The 24,966-nt window shown below is 34.6% G+C and overlaps 1 protein-coding gene across 1 annotated transcript in view; it reads left to right on the forward strand.

The window, feature by feature from the left end:
• Positions 1 to 24,966, forward strand: part of C10H14orf39 (chromosome 10 C14orf39 homolog) — a 42,952-nt gene that overhangs the window by 12,501 nt on the left and 5,485 nt on the right. The window contains exons 9-15 of the mRNA XM_057783413.1: positions 633 to 757; positions 1,423 to 1,520; positions 4,339 to 4,424; positions 4,599 to 4,645; positions 18,264 to 18,325; positions 19,760 to 19,929; positions 22,029 to 22,167. Of these exons, the coding sequence (XP_057639396.1) occupies positions 633 to 757; positions 1,423 to 1,520; positions 4,339 to 4,424; positions 4,599 to 4,645; positions 18,264 to 18,325; positions 19,760 to 19,929; positions 22,029 to 22,167 (727 nt within the window). The remainder of the gene's footprint in view (positions 1 to 632; positions 758 to 1,422; positions 1,521 to 4,338; positions 4,425 to 4,598; positions 4,646 to 18,263; positions 18,326 to 19,759; positions 19,930 to 22,028; positions 22,168 to 24,966) is intronic.

A 24,966-nucleotide genomic window follows, 5' to 3' on the forward strand; every position in this document is an offset into this window, starting at 1 on the left:
TGTATGCTACTATGTATAAGAAAATATGTAAGCTTTGGTACTAGTTGTTGTTTAAGCAGTCATTGAGGGTTAGGGGCCATAGACTATATCTTCTATTCACGAAAGGAGAATGATATATTTTTGATAGTGTTTATACTTACTTGATTTAGAAAAATTAAGTAAAGTTATTCTTACAGAAAAAAGGTTAAAAGACACATTTATGGCTATAATATTGTATTGCTTTACTAATTTTTGTATTCATGATAGTTGATTTGTTTCTAAATAAATCTTTTTAAAATTTGAAGTACTCTGAAATCTATTTAATTTATAGTGAAAGTGTATAAAATGGTTTTGGTCTTTTAAAAAATGTTTGTGTTTAAGAGGAAGAATGTAGTACACTGAGAAGAGCATTGTACTTAATCAGGACAGTTCTGGCATTATTATTATTATTAATTATACTATTATTATTATTATTAATTATACTATTACCAAGTAATTTAATTCTGTGATAAAATCTGTTAAGTGCTCTGCAAAACCAGTATCATGATTTGCAAAAATGAAGAGTTTTAACTGTAGAATATTGAAGTATCCCTTCTGGATACTTAAATTTAATTTTTACTTAGCTAATAGTGAATGTAAACTTTTCTCTTCAGAATTTTTGAAAAAGATGAGCACGTATTGAACAGATCGTCTCAGAGTAGCCAGTTACTATCACCTTGTGAGTCTCAGAAATTTGTAAGACTAATAAAGATGCATTCTTCAGAACCAAGAGTTAAAGGTACAGAATTTGTTTATCATTTAGAAACCTCATTTTTTACTTGACAGAAAATAAAAAGTAATTTTAGTTATCACTTGGTGTAAGCAATGACAAACAATACTGAAAATGTATAGGCATGGGAAAGTAACATTTTAACTCTTCTTGAGAGCCAACAGCATATGACTTGTACACATATCTTTTCATTTTTGGAAAGGAAATCATTTGTGTAATGCTTTTTAAAAGTGTTATAGTCTGGTAGCACGAATGTCAGACGAGGATGATTAGCTCTATACTAAAGGGACAGTTTGTAATATAGTGATGGTCGTTGAAATGTTTAAATCAATTTCATTCAAGGGTCGGCAGATTAATCACATTGTATTATTTTAATTTTTTTCATCGATATCACTACTCTGTCTTCTTTAGAATTTTAAGAGTAGTTTTGTCACTTGGCCATTTTGTCATTTCACATTCATAACTATTGTAATAGCTGGTATATAGCAGTGAATTAGAAGGCTTGAAATAATTTCATATTTTAAGATAAATACTCTTAATGTTGGAGAGGTGAAGGCTTGGTCCAGGTATGTAGCTCAATGACAGAGTATAAGCTTAGCATATATAGGCAATGAGTTTAAGATCGTGTTTGGTTTTGTTTTTGGAATTAATTTGAAGTAATATATTTAATCTAGATAAAAAAGAAGAAAATTCAGTCAATCCAGAAGAAAATTCAGTCAATCAGTCAAAGTTTTCTAGTAGTGATTTGAGACAAAAGGAAAATGATTCTCAGGTGTGTTTTTCTGTTTTTAATATCATAAATGTTTCCATTAAGTGAGATAATAAATGTAGGTAGGATACAAGGATGTATGTGTGTGCTTGTGTATCTGTGCATGTACATATTAAATTAGCCACTACTATTACTTCATTGTCTAAAACATGTAGAGTTTCAGTATGGCATTCAGTATAAACTTCCCCTTGTGACTAAATATATAAAAAATTTTTAAAAATACCAAACCTGGTAGTTAGTAGATCAAAACGTTTGAGAAATGTCTGTTAAACCCTTCATTACAGTACTGATTGCAAAGGCTGTAGCCCCAACATTGTTTCATAAATATTTCTGTCACTAGCAAAATATCAGAAACAATTAACTTTTTTTTTCTTGTTTTTTCAAGACAGGGTTTCTCTGTGTAACAGTCTTTGCTATCTCTTTGTAGGTCTGGCTGGCCTTGGACTCAAAATCTCTGACTGCCTCTGCCTCAAGTGCTGGTATCAAAGGCACGCGCAACCAGGCCTGGCAACAATTTACTTATAAAGAGAAAAAAAAGTGTGACTCCTACAACAATATAGATTGTTGATCTTGATTTTGGTTCACTACCAAAGCTTAAAGGTTCAAGACCCTATTGTTGAAGATACCATACATTTCCAATACAGGACTTAGAAGATTTGAGTTTGATCTGACCTTTAAGTGTCCCTGCTGAAAACTAGTTCTCTTAGTATTTAAAGATGCTATTTAAGCTGCCAAGGGAGAAAAACGAATAATATTACTACATCCAATAAGGCCTATGAATCACAGCAAAAAGGTGTATATCACTCTCTGCTTTACTCCATTGAGACAATGTCTCTCACTGAACCTGAAGCTTGATATTTCAGATAAGGTGGCTGGCTCATTGAGCTCCTGGGACCTGCCTGTGCCAGCATCCTATGCCCAACTTTTATTTGGGTGCTGGAAATTCAAACTCAGGTTCTCATGCTTGCACAGCAAGTGCATTACCAAAAGCCATTTCCCTAGCCCCTAAAAAGTACGTATATATACAGAGAGACAGAGACAGACAAGGTCTTAAGATATAGTGTTGAGTGGTCTCAAACCCAGTTTCCTTTTGCCTCTGTCTTATAAATACTGGGATTATAGGCATGCACGACCAAAAACACACGCACACACAAACACCACTTAACTAATTCTAAATAATTTGCTTCCTTGTCATAATGAAAAATAGAAGTCAAACAAAAAGAACCATTTTCACTATAGTGGTACATATCTTTAATTGCAGTATTCATGAAACAGAGGCAAACAGATTTCTGTGAGTTTGAGGCCAACCTGGTCTACATAGCAAGTTCTAGGCCAACCAGGGCTAGTAAAACCTTGTCTTAGGGAGGAAAAAAAAGAACCCTTTCCTGGGAAAACTAGGCTGACAAGGGAAAAGAAATTTACTTTTCAGATAATTTGGGAGATTATAAAAGAAAATAGAATTTATAAGATAAAACATGAAACAAACTAGTTCTCAGAGCAAAATGTATTTTAAAAATAAACAGAAAGTGAAAAAATTTAAATGTCAAGCATTTCTACTTCAAAATGTACACAATAGAGATTAGTAAACAGAAAAGCAAAAATTAGTGATATTAAAAGGTTTGGTTAATGAGTCTAAACAAATAACCCTTGTCCCCGCAAAACAGTGGCGGCAAAAGAAAAGATAAGTGTGTTTATCTTCTGGGTAAACAGATGATCATCCTAAATGTGGAAGATAATTAAAAAAAAAAACAAAAACAAAAAAAAAACAGGGAGAATGCTACATAAGACTTTTTAAGCACTAAGTTTGGGGTAAGATGGATATTTCTGTAAGACAATTTAAGTTATAAACAGTCTGAAAAAAACGAATAAAAGAAAACCACAAGTATATAGTCTCCCAGGCAGAACAAATGCAATCTCTAATAGCTAGTGTTTTCCTTCTCCCTACTCTTCTCAGCATATAGACCTAGACTCGGGTTCTCAGGGGAACTCCAGAAGGCTTTCAGGATTGCATCAGAATGATGGTCCTGACTGTTGTTGTTGTTGTTTTTCAAGCCAGTATTCACAACCACTGAGCTACCTTTCCAGTTCCGACTTTATTTCCTTAAAACCACTATCCTTGCTAGGTGGTGGCGGCACACGCCTTTGATCCCAGAGGTAGAGGCAGGTAGGCAGGTGGATCTCTGTAAGTTCGAGCTAGTTCCAGGACAAGCTCCAAAGCTACAGAGAAACCCTGTCTCGAAAAACCAAAAAAAAAAAAAAAAAAAAAAGAGAGAGAGAGAGGATACTCCAAGGACTGTTAGCCATCAAAAATTTAATTCACTTTTTGCATAAAAAGTAAAATGCATAATCCACATCCATAAAATGTACTATTTAATAAAGTGTAAGTTCAATGACTTTTCATATACAGGTTGCTCAGTTGTCACCACTGATCCCAGAATATTTGTATCATCTCATATGTTTTTAAAAGGACATAGAAATAAGGTAGTCAATAAAGAGAAAACAATATTCTAATACTTGATTAGTGAATATGGGTAAGAAAAAATTTTAAAAGTTTACCTTCAGTGTAAAAAAATACCACAAATAATTACCATACTTGTCAAAAACATCAAATTATGTAATAATCTTAAATCCTTTTGTTTTTCAGCATATATGCCTTTATGTTTCCTATGTAGTTATTTCAGTTAATGTGTGTAGTTGTAGATACTGATAATGGTGATGATTATGAGAATGAAATGGTAATGTAATTAGAGACTTCAGTGTAACTATGATACATGATTATTATTTTGTATAGGAAATCTAATACTTAATTTTTTTCTTTCAGATATTTAATGACTCTGATATGGATAGTAGTTCAAAATGTTCACATGTTACAGCTGTTAAAACTTCACAAGGTTTTATGCAATTCAGGTAATTTTTAAAATAAGAAAATGCCCAAAGGGTTGGGGTATGGTTCAGTGTTACTGTATGTCTGCTTTCAATTCCTAGCACTGCCTCCCCCAAGGAAAAGAAATGTTATCATATCTGAGATAATTTGTAAATGTTGACTCTGAAATAATGAAAATTATATTTGTTGCATTTTAGGTTGAATCAGTCAAATTGCAGTCAATGGATTGAACAAGGACATACAGGTATTTACTGTTTATGATTTTCCTAATACAAGTTTTATCAGTTTTATACTAAAAAATTGTATGAATTTTTCATCTCTGGTTAATGAACACAAATGTGGTTTAAGGATATATTTTTATCAGAAAATAAAATGAATACATTGACTTATAGAAAATTTGGAAAACAGAAAAATATAAAGGAAACAAAATATCACTAGCCAGGCATAACTGAGATAATACATCCTGATGTATATGTCTCATCTACATAGTTTCATAGTCTTTTTAATAACACGGTTATATTTTTTCTCTAGTCCCCAAAATTTGAATTATATATGTAATTTATATACCATTTTTCTATTCAACAATATACAATCATTACAAATAAAAAATAACAGGTTATTTTTCATATCATTAATTTTATTTGTAATGACTGCCTAGTATTCCATTGAATGAATATAGCAGATTTCAAGTATTCTCATATCTACTTGTTTCCAAGTATTTTTGCTAATATAAATAATTCTTCTTATTTTATATTAATTTTTGATGCTTTGACTATTTTATTTGGATGAATTTAATAGAAATGTTACTGGATATATAAACATGCATATATATACATTGAGCTCCTGTCTCCTCCTGCTTTCTATCCTCTCTCCACCCAGCCATATCACTCCTGTTTCCACCTCCCTAGTGCTAGGATTAAAGGTGTGGAATCCTGAGTGCTGGGATCACCTTCGTGTGACCTGTTCTCTTTTAGACAGATTCAATCTTGTGTAGCCCAGTGTGGTCTTGAATTAATACAGATCACTCTGCCTCTGTCTCTTGAGTCCTGGGATTAAAGGTTTGTGCCACCATTCCCTGGCTCCTAATGATTTAGCTCTGCACTCTGATCTTCAGGCAAGCTTTATTTGTTAAAACATAAAAAAAATTACATCTTCCCTTTTTTTTTAAAGATGTATTTATTTATTATGTGTACAGTGTTCTGCCTGCATATATTCCTGCATGCCAGAATAGGGCACCAGATTTCATTACAGATGACTGTGAGCCACCATGAGGTTGCTGGGAATTGAACTCAGGATCTCTGGAAGAGCAGTCAGTGCTCTTAACTTCTGAGCCATCTCTCCAGCCCCACATCTTCCCTTTTTTCTAAAATAAAAAGGCTGTAATGAATATAAGAAAGACTATATATATTAAGTAAATAACTATATAAATAAATACAATATAATATGTATATCAACAATGTCTAGTCCATTTGCATTTGAGAAATTCAGGTAAAATACTTCATTATCTATCCTATCTTGGTAGTCCAAAGTGTTGTACATAATTCACTTTCTTTCTAACTTGTATTACCAATTCAAAATTATCTCTTCATGTCTCTGAACCTTATGTACTTTACATTTACTTAGTGAATTTTTTTCTGGATCTGGTAAACAAGGAAGATTATAACTATAAAGTCCTCAACTCCCTCAGATACCTGAGAAGGAAATAATATTAATTGAGTAAGCAGGAAGTATGAGCAAGTGACTTCCAAAGAATGTGAGAAATGACAGAAACAGCTGACTGCCTGGACAGTCACCCAAGGTTTCTCTGCAACGTTGGGACACCAATCTTTGGCCTAAAGACTTAGAATATCCAACAGATTTTTCTATGTAAACATACCTAATATGACTACAAGTTCAACTGTTATAGGTGACTAATTACTAACCTGCATTTCCTTATTATCATAAATAGCTGGTAGTAACAGTTTTGAAGGACTAGAAATTTGCATTACATTGTTAAATGAGCTGTATAGGTACAATATTTTGAACAAGATTAGAAACATATACAGTATGTTCTAACAAAATCTCAAATTTGTATCAATTTTTTATTGATTTTTATTGAGCTCTACATTTTTCTCTGCTCCCCTCCCTGCCTTTCTCTTCCCCCTTCAGCCCTTCCCCAAAGGCCCCCATGCTCTCAATTTACTCAGGAGTTCTTATCCTTTTCTACTTTCTACTTCCCTTGTAGATTAGATCTATGTAAGTCGCTCTTAGTGTCCTCATTGTCGTCTAAATTCTCTGGGATTGTGGTTTGTAGGCTGGCTTTCTTTGCTTTATGTTTAAAAACCACCTATGAGTGAGTACATATGATAATTGTCTTTCTGTGTTTGGGTTACCTCACTCGGAATAATGTTTTCTAGCTCCATCCATTTTCCTGCAAAATTCAAGCTGTCGTTATTTTTTTCTGCTGTGTAGTACTCCATTGTGTAAATGTACCACATTTTTCTTATCCCTTCTTTGATCAAGGAGCATTAGGTTGTTTCCAGGTTCTGGCTATGACAAAGCTCCTATGAACATAATTGAACACATGTCCTTATGGCACGATTGAGCTTCCTTTGGATATATACCCCAAAGTGATAGTATTGCTGGGTCTTGAGGAATGTTGTTTACTAATTTTCTGAGAAATCGCTACACTGACTTCCAAAAGGGTTGTACCAGCTTGCATTCCCACCAACAATGCAGAAGTGTTCCCTTTTCCCCAAACCCCTCCAGCAGAAGTTGTCATCAGTGTTTTTGATCTTGGCCATTCTTACAGGTGTAAGATGGAATCTCAGAGTTGTTTTGATTTGCATTTCTCTGATGACTAAGGATATTGAACATTTCCTTAAGTATCTTTCAGCCATTTTAGATTCCTCTGTTGAGAGTTCTCTGTTTAGGTCTGTACTCCACTTTTTTTATTGGATTATGTGCTCTTTTTGGTGACCAATTTCTTGAGTTCTTTGTATATTTGGAGATCAGACCTCTGTCTGATGTGGGGTTAGTGAAGATCTCTTCCCATTCTGTAGGCTGTCTTGTTGACTGTGTCCTTTGCTTTACAGAAGCTTTTCAGTTTCAGGAGGTCCTATTTATTAATTGTTTCTCTCACTGTCTGTGCTGCTGGGGTTATATTTAGGAAGTGTTCTTCAGTGCCAATGCGTTCAAGTACATTTCCCACTTTCTCTTTTGTAAGGTTTAGTGTGGCTGGCTTTATGTTGAGGTCTTTGATCCATTTGGACTTGAGTTTTGTGCATGGTGGTCTATTTTTATTCTTCTACATGTTGATATCCAGTTATGCCAGCGCCACTTGTTAAACATGCTTTCTTTGTTCCGTTTGATATTTTTTGCTTCTTTGTCAAAAATCAGGTGTTCGAAGATGTATGGATTGATATCCGGGTCTTCGATTTGGTTCTATTGGTCCTCCTGTCTGTTCTTATGCCAGTACCAGGCTGTTTTCAGTACTGTAGCTCTGTAGTAGAGTTTGAAGTCAGGGATTGTGATGCCTCCAGAAGTTTTTTTATTGTACAGGATTGTTTTGGCTATTTTGGGTTTTTTGCTTTTCCATATGAAGTTGAGTACCGTTTTTTTTTTGAGGTCTTTGAAGAATTTTTCTGAGATTTTGATGGGCATTGCGTTGAATCTGTATTTGTATTAATTTTTAAAATTTGTATACAATATACAAAAATTCAATCCAATGTAAAATATTTAAAACCAGTAATTGTTTTTTTTGTAGATTCAATAATCTACACTTTTTTCCTAGCATATCTTTATCCTCCTTTTTCCTTTTTAAGAACAAGAATCTTGAATCTAATTGCCTTTGTTTAGCTTTTTTCCTGACCAATACCAATAAAAATTTCTAACCAGACCCCCTAAACAATAACAAATATCCATAACCCAATGACAAAAACCACCCACCCCACCTCTTTGGAATGTGGGTGTCGTGTTCTTAAATTTGCTTCCTGCTGTCTGGGGGCGACTGCATCTTTAGGGGACCTGAAAGAAAAAATGGATTGTCAAGTCCTGGAACAGGTAGCTCTATCATTTGTTGTCCAGTTTCTGTGTAATGGGAAGGTCCACGAATTGTCTCAAGCCCTAGTTAGAGTAGTCTATGAAGCCAGACCATCTCAGCTTGTCACCTCGAAATTGTTTTGAGCAGTTTTTAGTCCTAAACTAAACAGAACTTTAGGTGATGTTTTCATCTTAGTGGTGTTATAGTTCTGGAGAAATCATCAATGTGGGACCCTTCTTTTGGAGACTTCAAAGATTACTGTTAGGCATGCTCATGCTTCACTGAAGAAAACTGATAGAGACTCAAACCCAAAATCATATACAGGAAGGTAGATGAAACCTTTTCCTAGAATTAGTACTTTATATGACCAGTAATATCATGACAAAAAGTTTAAATGAATATCTATCTATCTATCTATCTATCTATCTATCTATCTATCTATCTATCTATCTATCTATCTATCTATCTTATACCTTAAGAAAATCTGTTAAAGAATCTATATAAAACTAAAGGATTATGAGATTGGTAGCAATAAAATAGTTCTTAAAATTTTGTTTTTCTTCTGTCCCATGTTAGGTGGCTCTTCTGGCATGATACAGAAATTTTGAATTTCACTTTAATAAGTGTGGTTGGGTTTAGAGAAGGAGAGAGCCACACTCCAACTCCAAAGCCAGCTTTAATCTTTAACTGGACTAGAATTACAAAAAGACCATTTGCATTATATGTCTGTAGAGAACAGCAGAAACAAAAATTTGGGAAGATTTATGAAATTTTATCCTGTTGAAAATGTGATACACCAATCGGCCAATTTATTCTTTGAGACTTTTTTCTAGATTTGTCCTTTTTCTTCGGCTATCTCATTTGTCCAGTAGTCTTCAGATTTCTTAGCTGGATGTCTTTATTCTCCTGAAAAGACTAAAACAATACCCTTCTCCAACCCTAATTTTGGGAAGATTCTCTTTTGGCAAGTTATGTCTGATCAAATGAAAAGCATTTATTAGTTTTATAGGTTAGTTTGGCCATGCTGCTTGATGAACTATCATCTCCTCTAATTAAGAGTTGTGTGTTGTTTAAATCAAATCTTTATCAATTTTGATGGTTCCCATAATTTTTCTTCTCCTGTGGAAACAAAAGCAAAAATCCTTTCCCAACATAACACATCTTGGTTTCCTTTCTGAGGTCAGTACATCTTTATATTGACTGATTTAATTCTGTAGCTTTTCCTACTATACAATGCCTCTCCACAGCTGTTGTTCCTTTATCATTAACAGTTAGGAAATTTAAAGTTAATAAAGTATTATGCAGTCTATTTCTGGGCAGTATTTATCATCCCTTTCTGTTTGTTTAACATATCCTTTATAGTTTGATTTGATCTTTCTATAACTGCCTGGCCTGTACGATTGTGTGGTATACATGTAATATGCTTTATATTATGATAAGCAAAAAACTGTTTCATTTTCTTAGAGACATATGCTGGAGCATTGTCTGTTTTTATTTGAACAGGTTTACCCACGATGGCCATAACTTCTAGCAAATGTGTGATTACCAAATCAGCTTTTTTATCCGAACTCAAAGCAGTTGCCTATTGAAAACCTGAATAGATATCAATTGTGTGGTGTACATATTTTAGTTTCTCAAATTCTACAAAATGGAACACATCCATCTGCCATATTTCATTTTTTTGAGTATGTTTTTTTTTTTGTTTTTTTTCTTGTTTTTTTGGTTTTTCGAGACAGGGTTTCTCTGTGGTTTTTGGAGCCTGTCCTGGAACTAGCTCTTGTAGACCAGGCTGGTCTCGAACTCACAGAGATCTGCCTGCCTCTGCCTCCCAAGTGCTGGGATTAAAGGCGTGCGCCACCACCGCCCGGCTTTTTTTTGAGTATGTTGAAAGAGCTGCGGGCAGGATTCCCGCCTGGCTCCCGGCCTCCTGGCTAGCTTATGCCCCAAAATAACAACACACAAACTGTATTCATTTCAACACTGCCTGGCCCATTTTTATTAATGTGTGTAGCACCGAGGTGCGCTTACTGGGAAGATTCTAGCCTATGTCCATCCTGGGTTGGAGCTTCATCGCGTCTGCCCTGGGGAGCAGCTGCATGGCATCTCAGCTCACTTCCCTTCTTCCCAGCATTCTGTTCTGTTTACTCTACCCACCTATGTTCTAACCTACCAGGACCAAGCAGTTTCTTTATTAATTAACCAATGACCTTCCTCCATCATGAGTACCCTTTGGGTTACTTCCTGCAGGTAGTGGTGTTTGGTTGTATAAAGAACAAGTAGGACATTTCCTTACAATTTCCTTTTCTTGTTGTCACATGATAGAAAAGTCTTTTTTTTTTTTTTTTACCTTTGCTATTGACATGATTTTTTTTTATGAAATGCTAAGGCCTGCAGCACATTTCCAATTAATAATTGGTCGATTTCTGCATTACCTTGTTCTAGAGTGTGACCATTATTCCCAACTGCATCTAACCTCCCTGGGAGCAGAGGGTGAGCCAAAACAGAGTACTACGACACAAACACCAGGAGTTGGTGAGCAAAACTCAGTTTCTTACAAAAGGGGATAAGTTATATAGGGCAGAAATAACCGTGATTGGAGGTTGTGCTATCATTTGTCATGTTAGCATTGTGTGATAGGCTCTGGGTTTGTGTCAGTCATTGTTGGCTTCTGGGCAGATTATGAAACTAGCTTTGTGGGAGTGCCTTAGTTTTGCAGAAGTATTTTTACTGCATGAGCTTGCTTTTTGCTTTGTTGGCATATGCTTACTATACTAGAGAACCTGGCAGACCTGTATGGATCAGATGTGTTATGGAATATATATATGGGAGGATGCCTATTTCTCATTATATCTTTTAACTGAATAAATAATGGAGTCACTTCTGTATCATCTGGTATAAATTCAGCAGTTTCAATATGCAAAACAACTCTTTCTGCATATTGCGAATGAGGTTCTTTAAAATGCCTTAGTACCATGGGAATAACATATAATTCTGACTTTTAGACAGAATCTACTTTACTTAAGTTTTCTGATTTGTAATGTGCCTTTCCTGATTTATTTGCATTAGTATAGAATGTAGGGGCTCTAGTTATTGGTGTGTCCTATAAAATGTGAGGAAGGATCTAGCTAGTTCTCATTCTAAGTTGAACTCTCATGTTTTGGGGATAGTTATTGCTAATATCTCTCAAAAAATTAATGTAAGCTCTTTTCCAGGGTTCACTTTCTGCCCATAATTTGTCAATTTCATCATTATTAAAAGAAATCATTGCAATATTTTCAGCTGGGTCTATTCCTGCTCAATTTTTGTTTTAGAATTAACTCAGAGACCTTTTCCACATAAGTTTTTAATTTTTTACTCAGTTTATATGGTAAAAAGATCCATTCTAAGATAATATCTTCCCTATGCTTTAAAATTCCTGTAGGGGAATGTTTGGAGGGTACTAGACCAGAATGCAGTTAAGATTCAGATCCACATGATCCACATGTGCCTTCTGTAATTTCTCTTCAGTCAAAGCCAATTCTCTCTCAGTTTCAGCTGATAATTCTCTGGTAATATTTAATGCCCTGTCTAAGGTTTTGTTTAAATTTAATCAGGTCACCAAGACCTCTCTCAGTAGTGCACTGTAGATGGGAAATGTTTTCTAACAATCTTCGGAAGTCATTGAGAGTCTGTAATTGATCTCTCCTTATTTGCATTTTTGAGGTCTAATATTTTGTAAACCTATTTTATAGCCTAAATAATTAATAGAATCTCCTCTTTGTATTTTTTTCAGGAGCAATTTGTAATCCCCAATAAGGCAAAATTTTCTTTACTTCTTTATATATTGTTTCTAAAGTATCTACATTTGAATCAGATAACAAAATACTGTCCATGTAATGATAAAGTATAGATTTAGGAAATTGCTTATATATCATTTCCAATGGTTGATGCACAAAATATTGGCACAAGGTGAGGCTATTTAACATTCCCAGTGGGAGAATCTTTCATTGATATCTCATAGCAAGATGAGAAGTATTGTAATTGAACACTGTGAAGGCAAATTTTTCTCTGTCTTTTTCTTGTAAAGGTATAGTGAAGAAACAATCTTTTTAATCAATAACTGTAAGAGGCCATCCTTTAGGCAATAGAGAAGGCAGAGGAATACCAGACTGTAGAGAGACCATTGGCTGAATCACCTTATTAACAGCTCTTAGATCTGTTGCCATTCTCCATTTTCCAGATTTCTTTTTAACAAAAAATACAGAATTCCAAAGGCTGGTTGATTTTTCAATATGCTGAGCATTTAACTCATAAGCTCAGCATAGAACTGGTTCTGTTCTAGCTGTTCTAAGACCTGCCGTTTCTTTGTTGTTAAAGACCATTGCTTAATCCATACAGGTTTGTCTAGTAACCATTTTAAAGGTAGGGCTGTTGGTGCCTTTGAAAGATGAGTAGCTGTTGTGGCCTGTTCTTGTACAATCTGAATGGTCGGTGACTGTTCTTTATAATTCCTTCTTATATTTTCCCTAGAAACATGTTAATTTTTTTCCTGCACAGTTAATCTGAGTATTCCATTGCTGTAACAAATCACGTTCACACAAATTTGTTAGTATGTTAGCCACATATGGCTTTAATTTTCCTCTTTGTCCTTCTGGCCCTATACATTCGACAAATTTCATGCTCTGCTTTATCTGAGATAAAGTTCCAATCCCTAAAAGCTAAACATTTACCTCCTGAAGAGGCCAATTTAGATGCCAAGATTCTGATGAAATTCTTGTTACATCTGCACCTGTGTCTACCGGACCTTCAATGACATAATTTATTCATATTTTTAATTTTGGTCTTTGTTCATTTAATAGAAGTTTGCCAAAATACACATTTTATGGCCTCCTAAACTTTTTTGTTCTCTCTTCTATAGCTGTTCTATCATCCAAAACAGTTTGGTTTCTTACTATAGACATTAGGTTCTTTAATTGCTCTGGGAAGTAGTTTACTTCACAATGACAGGAAACAGCTGAACTGAATTTGGCATAGGGGCCTGCCAGAGGCCTCTCATGGAGTTTCCCAACGACAAAGGATTACCTTGAATGTTCCTTGTTGATCTACATTCATTTTTCCTATGTCTACCTTTGCCACACCCACTGCATAATACAGAACAGAGGGGTGTTCTGTTTGGATTATGCTTAGAGAAAACATTGTTTCTAGGAATACCCTGTTTACAGTCCCTTTTAAGGTGACCTTGTTTGCCACAATTGAAACACATGACATTTTGATTTTTTCTCAAAAAATCACCTCTCCTATCCAAGCATCATCATTGTCGTGAGATTCAATATTGATTGTACATTGGATTCATTCCTCCAAGGGTGCTGATCTTTTCTTTAAAGGCCTAATTATCCTTTTGCATTGAGAATTAGCATTTTCAAAGGCTAGAGATTCAGTTGTTATTTTTTTTAGCTTCTGAATTTGGTGTCACTGTTTACTGCTAATGTCAGTCTTTGTAAGAAATCAGTGAAGGTTTCTTTTGGACCCTATATGACTTTTATAAATGACTCAATGTTCTTTCCTAGTCCTTCAATTCTGTCGCAAGCATTCAAAGCTGCTGCATGGCATAAAGCCAGGATGTGGCCATCATACTGTGATTGTCTTTCTACATCAGCATAATCTCCTTCTCCAAGAAGTTATCTTGGGAGATTTTCATACCTCTAGCTACTTTCCATTGTTCAGTGATCTTAGCCTCCTGTTTCCACCAGGTCCTTCATTGTCATTGTGGACCAGGCTCCAAGACTGCTGTAACCAAGTCTCTCCAGTCTTTTGGGATAATTCTATTACAAGTTTACCACAAACTTAACATCTGCTTCACAAATGGTGAATGCATGCAATATAAGACTGTTGCTTCCTTGAATCTCCTTAAATCTAACATTGCCACAGGAGTCCAATCAGCTCTTACAGAGCCTCTGTCATTTGGCAAGTCCTGTAAAGTTACTGGATATATTAGGGTTGGTTGTTTGAAAACTTTAGGCTGTTCCTCTCTAACTTTATAATGCAATGTTGAAATTGATTCTCTTTAAATTCCTCTGTCTGGATTTGAATATCTCTATAATCTGTTTTGTTAAGTTTTTCTAAGGCCTGTATCTTGGCACTCATACCAAACAATTTCTTAAGAGATAAACCAAGAATTATCAAAATGATAACAAGGATTATAAAAATGATAATTAATAGTATGTCAATCCCAGTTAATTACCTCTTTATTTAATTGTTCCATTTTTGAAACATGAATTACATAATCATACAGAAACTTAACTTTCTCTATCATAATTGTGTTTCCCATTTTCTAACATGGGAAAAAACTCCCTCATTTAATTCCTCCTTTTAAGAATTCCCAATTTTCTCACCAAATCTGCCAATGATGACAATATGAGGCTGAATGCTGTTGCATAGAACGATAAAAGTCTGACAAGATTTCAAGGCATCTACCTAGTTTGGCAGCAGCCCAGGAAGGGGATCCAGGGAAAGCCCATGAGGAGTGAAAAAAGGAAAACCTAGCTGGTGAGGTGATGACACCGAATGTGATAGCTCCTGCCTATGCCAGTGGCTGCAAAGCCACAGCAAGTATATTTTTTGTGAATTCATACCCCAAAAGTTAATAAATAACACCCAGACTCAGATATTAGGGGGTGAAAGCTGAAGGATCAGAGAAGCAGTGTGGCCAGCCACTAGAGAGATCTTTTACCTCTACCAGTGCTCAGACCAAAAGTCCTCAGACTGTGTCCTCACACTACATTGAGCTCCTGTCTCCTCCTGTTTTATATTCTTCTTTTCACCCAGCCATATCACTCTTGTCTCCACCTCCCTAGTGCTAGGATTAAAGTTGTGGGATCCCCAGTGCTGTGATCACCTTTGTGTGTGTTCTGTTTCTCTTTTAGACAGATTCAATCTCCAGTAGCCCAGGGTGACCTTGAACTAACAAAGATCCTTTTTGCCTCTGTCTCTTGAGTCCTGGGATTAAAGGTTTGTGCCACCACTCCCTGGCCTGTAGTGGCTTAACACTACACTATGATCTTCAGGCAAACATTATTTGTTAAAACATAAACAAAATATCATTACACATACATATATATCTACATATATATATATATGTAACCTATTAATGAGTAACATTATCCCCTGTATCATGCTTATATTGAAGTCATCTTTTTTTTTTTTTTTACCTTTTTGATGTTTCCAACGAGTCATTCTGATACTATATACAATTTTGTGAACTGGGGGTGGAGAGATGGCTCAGTAGTTAAGAGTACATCAGCTCTTCCAGAGGACTCAAGTTCAATTCCTGTTACCCACAATGACAACTTACAACCACCCATAATTCTAGCTCCAGGAGATCTGTTGACCTCTTTTGGCTTCCTTAGGCTGGCACACATATGACATACATTCACGTAGATACATACCCATAAAGAAAAATAAATCTCTAAAAATATTTTTAGATACATTCTTTTTCAGAATTGTCATTTTCTATCAGCCTGTTTTTCTCCCTTCCATTGTTCAACTGAAACATGTGTATCCTATAAGCCTGAATACTTTCTTTACTTTCCTCTAAGAGAAAAAAAAAAGCCATTATGCCTTTTCTGTGCTTGTGATCTGCTCCAGCTGTTTATAATCCTCTGCATGAGCTAAGCTTATTGCACTAGACAGGAAAAAATAATTAATCTCTTAAGAACAATGTACCTTTGACATAGAGATGTTGGGAAATGTATATAATTGGCATAGAACTACCTGTGTTAAGCATGTGTAATGAAGCTTCATACTTAAGAAGACCTGTAATTATTTTAGAAAAAAAAAGACTTTCAACAATCGCTAAACCATATTTGAGTAAATTAATATGTGGTAAAAAGTAATAGTTGTGATTTAAGTGCAAGAGGCAAAAGGTACAAAGCTTTCAGAAAATAAGTTTCAATTATGACTTCAAGAGAGGCATTTCCAATTTTTAAAGATTTACCTTTTGATTTATTTTTAATTATGTATTTGTTTGTATCAGAGTGTGTGGGTATGTGCACATGAATGGAGGTGCCCACAGGGGCCAGAAGGTGTAGGATTCCACTGGAACTAGTTATAGGCAGTTGTGAGCTGGCCTTTATGGGTGCTGGGAAACAAATTCAGGTCTCCTATAAGAGTAATACTCACTCTTAACTGCTAAGCCATCTTTCCAGCTCTCAAGAGAAAAGATTTCTAAAATAATAACTAAAAGCCTAATTAATATAAACTGATCATTGGTTATATTAAATAAAAATTCTGTTTATCCAAATATATAATAAAAAGGAGACTGTAGAGATAGTTCAGGATTAAGAGTACTTGTTGCTCTTGCAGAGGAGATCTGGGTTTGTTTCCCAGCATCCACTTTGCCACTAATAACTGCCTGTAACTCCAGTTCCAGAGGATCCAACACCCTTTCCTGGCCTTTGTGTGCACTGCACATATTCAGTAGACAGACAAACATACAGGCAAGACACATGTAGAATAAAATATCTAAAAAAGAGATACAATAAGAAAGGAAGAAAATGAGTCACAAAGCCAAAGGATATGTTCATAATACATAAATCTGTCCAGAATAGTTCCGCAAAGTGTAAAGGACTTTTACAAATCAGGCAGATAAAAACAGAATATGTCAGAATAGAGGCTTGGGTGTGACTTAGTAGGTAAACTACTTGGTATGCAAGTGTGAAGACCTCGGTTAGGATCACTAGAAGTCACATAAAGCTGGACACAGTAACATGTGTCTTTAATTTCAGTACTGCTCTAATGAGATGGAAGGTGGTGAGAGGACAGTTCCTGGAATTTGTAGGCCATCTTGCCTGGCATATGTAGCCACAAACAAGAAACCCTGTCTCAAACAAGATTAAAGGCAGTGGTTGAGAATCAACACTGTCTTCTGACTTCCATATGTGCACACACACATACATACATGTGAATATCTAAACAGGCATATAGGAAAAGAAAAGAAAATTAAAACTTGGGAAATAGAAATATGTTATTTGTGACTGGAGAGATAGCTCATTGGTTAAGAGTACCGACTGCTCTTCCAAAGGACCTGGGTTCAATTCCCAGCAACCACATGGCAGCTAACAACTGTCTGTAACTCCAGGATCTGACACCCTCACAGACAAACATGCAGGCAAAATACCAATGCACATAAAATAAAAATAAATAAATTATTAAAAAAGAAATATGTGAATTGACACTTTGAAAGAAGCTTCTGACAGATGAACATGTAATGATGCTTAGCAAATCATGGAAGTGTAAAGCTACAGTGAGATACTGTTATACATTTGCCAGATCCGCAAATCTAAAAAGTCTACCAATATTATTATTCATGAGAGTGTTGAGCAATAGGTGCTCTCATAAGCTGGTGATATGAATCATAATTAATAGATCACTGTATATTGAAACCACCTAAGTTATAGCTAATTTTCTGAGATTTCATGATTTTTACAGTGACTAGTTTTTTCAGCCAAAATTGGTACAGTCATTTTAGAAAAGTTTGATACCTGATATTGGGAGATACACATACATACTCTGTGTCTCACAGTTACATCTTAAATATATACTTGGAAAAATAGAAATATATATTATATGTAAAGAGTGCCATTTGTTATAGAATGCATCCATATATGGAATATTTATACAAGTAATGAGAAAACTGTGTCTGCATGCAATGATATGGAGGAATTGCATAAGCATATGCAAAACAAAAAGAGAGACATAAGATGTATGTATAATTTGCCATGACATTTTAAAGCAGAAAAGTAAATTGTTTAATTTCATAATAAAATTGCATAAATAAAGTAGTTTGTTCTTATATAACAAATAGATGCTGGGTGTGGAAATAAAGAGACAGTAAGACAACTAAGAGAATCAAATTATACTCCACAGGTAAGTCAAATGTTAGGCTTTTAGTTTTTAAGCGTAGTATCGTAATTTAAAAAATTATTCTGTGCCCATTTATTCTTTTAGATTTTTTACAAATAAAATTATGTAAGATGTTATTAGCTTGGAAGTCAGGTTCTAGAAGGTTAGAAATTTTATTTTTCAGTTTGAAAAAAGAATCCATAAAAATTTATATAAACAAATACCAAAAGGGGTTCACTCATAAGTGATGATACATATTGAGATGGAAACCAATTCATGACTGAAGAAAATAATTTTGTTTGATGTGATTGAATGATTTGTTATAGCAATTCAAGAGCAGTGATTGCCATGAAAGTATTTTGACAGTATAATAAAATATACTTTATAATATATGGAAATCTTTATTGATGACAGACTAAGGTACCAAGGATTAAAATGAAAAATGATAAAGTAGTATTCTATTGTAAAGGAAATACAGATAATGAGCACATTATATTTCTTTTACACAAACCCAAATTCTTTCTGTAGTAGGATTTGGTATAGTCATATATGGTAAATCTCTCTCTCTCTTCTCTCTCTCTCTCTCTCTCTCTGTCTCTCTCTCTCTCTCTCTGGTATAGTCATATATGATAAATCTGTGTGTGTGTGTGTGTCTGTGTGTACAAAAATGAGGTTAAAAAGTTAGTATGCAGGTTCTCAGTCTTCAGAGATAAAGTAGTATAAGATTATAATGGCAAAAAAATAGAAAAGTAGGCAATTGTCTGTTAATATTCACCTTAAAGCACAGTTACCTGGAATAACTTCATAAGAGAGTTTTATTACAGTTCATAATCTGAGCGTTCATGATTAGTTGGTCCCATTGCTTTGGGCCAGTAGTAGTGTACAAATCATGGCAGAGTGCATGGAGTCAAACCCCTCATCTTTGACCAAGAATGTTTTTAAAGAAGAGATCTCATAGTTGTTGTTAGAGCATGCCACCCACCATGACCTAAAGAACTCTCAGATCCACCTCCTAAACTCTTCACTACCACCCAGGAATGCCAGGTTGGGATTAAGCTTTCAACACAGATCAAGATTATGGCATAAAGCAATAAACAAAATTGATTAAAAGAAAATCTCCTTTTCATGGAGTTAGCAGAATATAATGTGGAAATTTTAAAAGTAAAACCATTCCTCAGTATTTTCCTTTGATTTTAGTACGTTTTGGTTATCATTTACTTTTTCGTGTAGAGATAAGAGAGATGGGGCTGAGAAGAGAAGAATTTACTGACAAAATAAGTGGTTTTCTGTTTTTTAAGAATATGTGTCACTTCACCAGTGCTTATTTTCCTTATCTATGAAGTGATAACAGGCTAATGGTATCAGGCTAATGCACCCTATCTTATGCATTATATGTGTGTTCTTTTATTAGGTATTAACAGTCATTGTGAAAAGTGTTCTCTTGCTTTCCTTCTGCAGGCCATGTACATAGAACACTTTGGAAAGTCAGTAGAAAATAAAAGTACTGAAGATGAAGAAAGGGCTGAGAATTGTACAAAAACTCCTGAAACTCCTTTATTTCTAAAATCTCTGGACACTGTGAAGACACCTGAGTCTGTAGAGTTCCCTACCAGCACCTTCTTTGAAATGTAGGAATTCTATTAATAATTCTAATTGAATTATTTATTCATTGAGTTATATAAATAATTTATAGGAGTAGTAAAATATCTAATTAATTAGAACTTGAAAAGATTTTAGTATTTCAGTCATGAAAACAAGGAAGAGACCATGTACCACATTGTGCAGTTCTTAGTGTCCTGCCATTCTTGTTTCACAGACTCTCCTCCCTGTTTTTAGTTTCTGTTTGGGGTTTGTTGGTAAAGTGATAAAGATTATGAGTATCCAGTGTGACAATATATAGGTTTCAGATTTTACAAAGGATAAAAATGTGGAAATTTTTTAAAAAATCAAGCTCAAGAACTACTGATACATGTAGTGGTTGTGGACCGCTTTCTGAATGATGTTTCAGCAGTCAGTCAGTTTTCCATATATGTAGTATCTGAAGCAAGAGCCTCCCCCCCCCTTTTTTATTGTTTTTTTGAGACAGCGTTTCTCTGTAGCTTTGGAGCCTGTCCTGGAACTAGCTCTTTTAGACCAGGCTGAACTCGAACTCACAGAGATCCGCCTGACTCTGCCTCCCAGGTGCTGGGATTAAAGGCGTGCGCCTCCACCGCCTGGCTATAGAATTAGCGTTTTTAAAGATTAAGTGTCTCTAATATAAATATACAACATTGGAAAGCACCGACTTAGGGTTTTCAGCCAAGAAAGCAACTGCATTTAGCCTTTGGGTTTAGTTCATTCTGTTGCTTAAAACAGAGCCCTAAGTTCCTCTTAGACCTAAATTTTGCTTTATCTGGTATCTCTCACCTGTGTTCTACTCATGTATTTTAAATTACTACTAAGAATTTTATATATGAATGCCATGCATTTGGCTTAAGTAAAATGTATTCAAAATAGAACTTAACATCAAATCCTAAAATTGTGAATGAATGCTGTATTGTACACTAAAACTCTGGGTGAGAGAACATTATGATCTGTAAAGATACATGATTCATTTATGCTCATAGAGATTGCTATGACAGTTTTGTCAGACTTATATATAACTATATATATTTATCTGATTAGGGTGGCTGGGAAATGAACCTAAGGCCTCACACTTTCTAAGTACAAACTGACCAGAGCTATACTCCATCTTAAAAAAAAAAAACAAAAAAACAACCCAACACTTTATAAGCTAGATGGTGGTAGTGCACACCTGTGCCAGAGCTACATAGTGAGACCCTATCTTGAAAAATTAACCAACAAACAAATAAAAGTAAACAAAAACACTTTATAGTGCTGTGTGTATAAGCAACTGTTGGGTATTTTGTAATATTGTTCCTTTTATTTTACTTTGTGAATCACTGGTACACTATTATTTTATTTTATAGGTGAGGAAACAGAACCATAGGTGATACATCCAGTCTGTGTTAAAGTTGAATTGTTTTGTTTTGTTTTCTGAGACAGGGTTTCTCTGTGTAGCCCTGACTGTCCTGGAACTCACTTTGCAGACCAAGCGGGCCTCGAACTCAAAAGATTTGCCTGCTCCTGCCTCCCAAGAATCAAAGGCGTGCACCACCACCGCCTGGCTTAAAGTTGAAATTTTAAACCCAGACCGTTCTGGTTCTATATTATATACTGTCTTGTTTAATTATTTATTCAAGATCATTTATAGTTTATCTTCTCTTATGTAACACTCTGTAATGTCTTCTTACTAAAACATGTCAAGATCTTTGAAGACAGTGTCAGAGATAAGAGCTTAAATTTTGAATGTGAATTGCTGCATCTAAATTTTAACTTTGGTACTCACTATTCTTTTAAGCAAATCACTTAACATTTCTAAACTTCAAAATTATTCACTGTAAAATGAAAGTGATAACAGTAATGCCTGTTCTGAGCGATTGTTGCAAGAAGTAAATTACACTTACGTAAGTAGCTGGAATAATGCTGACAGCATTTCTCGGTAAGAATTCACAGTTATTATCCCCAGATAGATTTTTATATTCCCTACTCAAACCATCATTTCTCCATAAGTTTGTTACTTTAAAGCCTACTTCCAGCTATTTCTTTACAGATTCTTACCTGTATACCATTGCCTATAGTGAACATTTATAACATTTTGGCGATTTTTAAATCTTTTCTGTAACAGAACAAGAAATGTAGTACCTGATGGACAAAAACAAAAGGATTCTTCTGGATTCTCATTTCTTACGAGTTATACTTCTCGATCGCCTGGACTAAATTTATTTGATTCCTTTGTTTCTGATTCAGAAATCTCATCAGATCAGGTAAGGTGATTTATTTCTAAAAACCTACATCAGAGCTTTAGGCAGTTTTAGTTCTTTAGTACCAAGCTTTCTTGGGATAGAATATGTACAGAGGCAACTTAAAAAACAATGCTATAACATAACAGTGATAGAGTGCTTGAGGCCTGGGTTCCACTTCCAACATGGAAAAAGGTCTGAGTATTTTTTCATTCTTAACTTCAGACAATACTTATTCAGATTTAACCATGAGAGATGGTTCAGCAGTTAAGATCACTAGATGCCCTTCAGGAGAGCTGAGTTCAGTTTCTAGCACCTATGTTAGGCAGTTCACAACCATCTGTAACTCCAGTTTGGGGGAGCCAACAGCCTTTTCCAGCCCCCCCCCCCCCGGGCATCTGTACATACATGGCACACAAACATAAACACAGAAATACAAATAAATCTTGAGAGAGAAAATCCCCATCTGGGATGTGGCTCACATAATGGTAGAGTGCTTGCCTATTATTCCTGAAGTCTTGAGCTTGATTTCTAGCACCCAAATCAAAGTAAATAAAAGAAAGAAAAACAAAAACCTTAAGATAGGGATGATCTAAATTGTAGTTAAAGGCAGATTAAAATGAATTTGGTTTTGTAACTAACATGTTACACATTTTCGGAGTAAAAACAACCTACACATTCTCACTTAATTCATAATGCTGTTGTGTTACATTAGTGTTTTTAGTTATGTATGTATATGGTAACTCTTTCATTAACTAGAATTAAAAGACCATAATAATTTTCAAGAGTATTGCTGCTTTTCAGTGATGCAAATCACTATAAATTGTTTACTTCTGAATTTAGCAATAAAACCCAATATTAACTCATGCTTTAAAAGTAAGAGTATACAATAAAATATAGAAGTTAAAATAAGACACGGAATCCTCTCAATATTTGGACATGTAGAATGTATGAAGTTGAAAATAATTTAATTTCCTAATCTGTAAAATAGAAATAATGACAGTGACTGCCATAGAGTTTATGACTATTAAATGAGTTTATATATAGAAGTATTTTCAAAAGTGCTACTTACTAATGCTATATACTACAAATGTAAATTTTTGTTATTTTTGTTATTGTTCATTTAAATAATCATACCTAGCATTTTATGCGGCCTAAGTTTTGTTACAGTATATTAAATTGTAAAGCTTATAAATTTATTGATAGAAGATATGGTATTATACATTTTATATTATTTTAATGTGTTTAGCTTTTGTTACTTATGCATTTACTTAACAAGCAAGTAATTTCTAAAAAGAACATCTAGACAAGAAAAAAAACAGACCATAAAAATTAAATTGTTTTTTACAATAGCAACATGAACTTAAATATGTATAACTTTAACAGGAAGTTTTAAGTTTTGCTTAAAGAAAACTATAAAACCACTGAATAATTGAAAGCATAAATACATGAGGCATTTACATAGGAAGAAAATATTATGAAAATCTGTTTCTTTTTAATGCAATTTAAATGTAATATAGTTTTAATATAATTGAAAATCTGGATATTAGCTGGGCAGTGGTGGCACACACCTTCAATACAGGCACTTGGGAGGACAAGGGAGGTGATTCTCTTTGAGTTTGAGGCCAGACTGGTCTACAGAGTGAATTCCAGGACATCCAAGGGTACACAGAGAGAAACCTTGTCTCTAAAAATAAAAACAAATCAAAAGCAAAAAAAAAATCCTGGGGAATTGTGTATTTTTAATTCTTGTTTTGTTGTGGTGAGTTGGGAAAGGAGACCACTCAATTAATATATTTCTTAGTACAAGCATCATGATGCATTATGAAAATGCCCAAAAATAAAATTGGTAATAGAATGGAATTCTAAACAATATTTAACTCAAAAGAAGACAATAAAGAAGGAATTGAATAAGAAAGCATAAAGGCAGTGGTGGTGACTCATGGCTTTCATTCCAGCACTGAGAAGCAGAGGCAGGGAGATCTCTGAATTTGAGGCCAGCCTGATCTGTAGAATGAGTTCACTCTGGAATGAGAAACCCTCTCTTGAAAAAAGGAAAAGGAGGACAGAGGGAGGGAGGAAGAAAAGAAGAAAGGAGAAAGACATGTATTTCAATATAGAGCTGGTGATAGGTTGAAAATTAATAGATGTGAGTGAGATTTCATGAAAATTCTAAGAAGGCCACAATAGCTATATGATTATTATTTGGGGTACCCTTCATTATAAAGACATTGCTAAAAATGAGAGATAATTTATAAAACTGAAAAGTTCAACTCATAAGGAAGATAAAACATTCACATTTATGGTTTCTGTCTAGCAACAGCTTTAAAACATATAACAGAGAGAGCTATGTATTGAGGTTAGTGGAATGTCTACCTAGCATTTGCAATATCTTGGGTTCAGTTCCAAGTTATAAAATTAATGAGTCAATTGGATATTTAATTAATCAAATTTGCATACGAGGTAAATAGATTACCCAACTAATAAGGTTTTATGCTCCCCTTTCTCAACACATGTTAAAATTAGATAACATAATAAACACGTCCTGTAAAATCTAAACGATATAACCAGTCTCTCTGGTCTCATTGACTTTAATGAACACCATATCCAAAAACTCTTAAGTTTTCAATCACTAATGGTATAATTACAAGATAGACTATGTTTTGGTTCATTAAGTGAATCATGATAAATATAGAAGTATCGGAATCAGAGTATTGTGTATACTCTAACCATAGTGTAATTAAATTGGAACTTAAGATATCTAGAAGAATTCTAAACAGTTAGGCTGTGGGGCAAGAAAATAGTCGTGAGAAAAACCAGAAA

Source organism: Chionomys nivalis, chromosome 10, assembly GCF_950005125.1.
Source record: "Chionomys nivalis chromosome 10, mChiNiv1.1, whole genome shotgun sequence".
Taxonomy (NCBI): Eukaryota; Metazoa; Chordata; class Mammalia; order Rodentia; family Cricetidae; genus Chionomys; species Chionomys nivalis.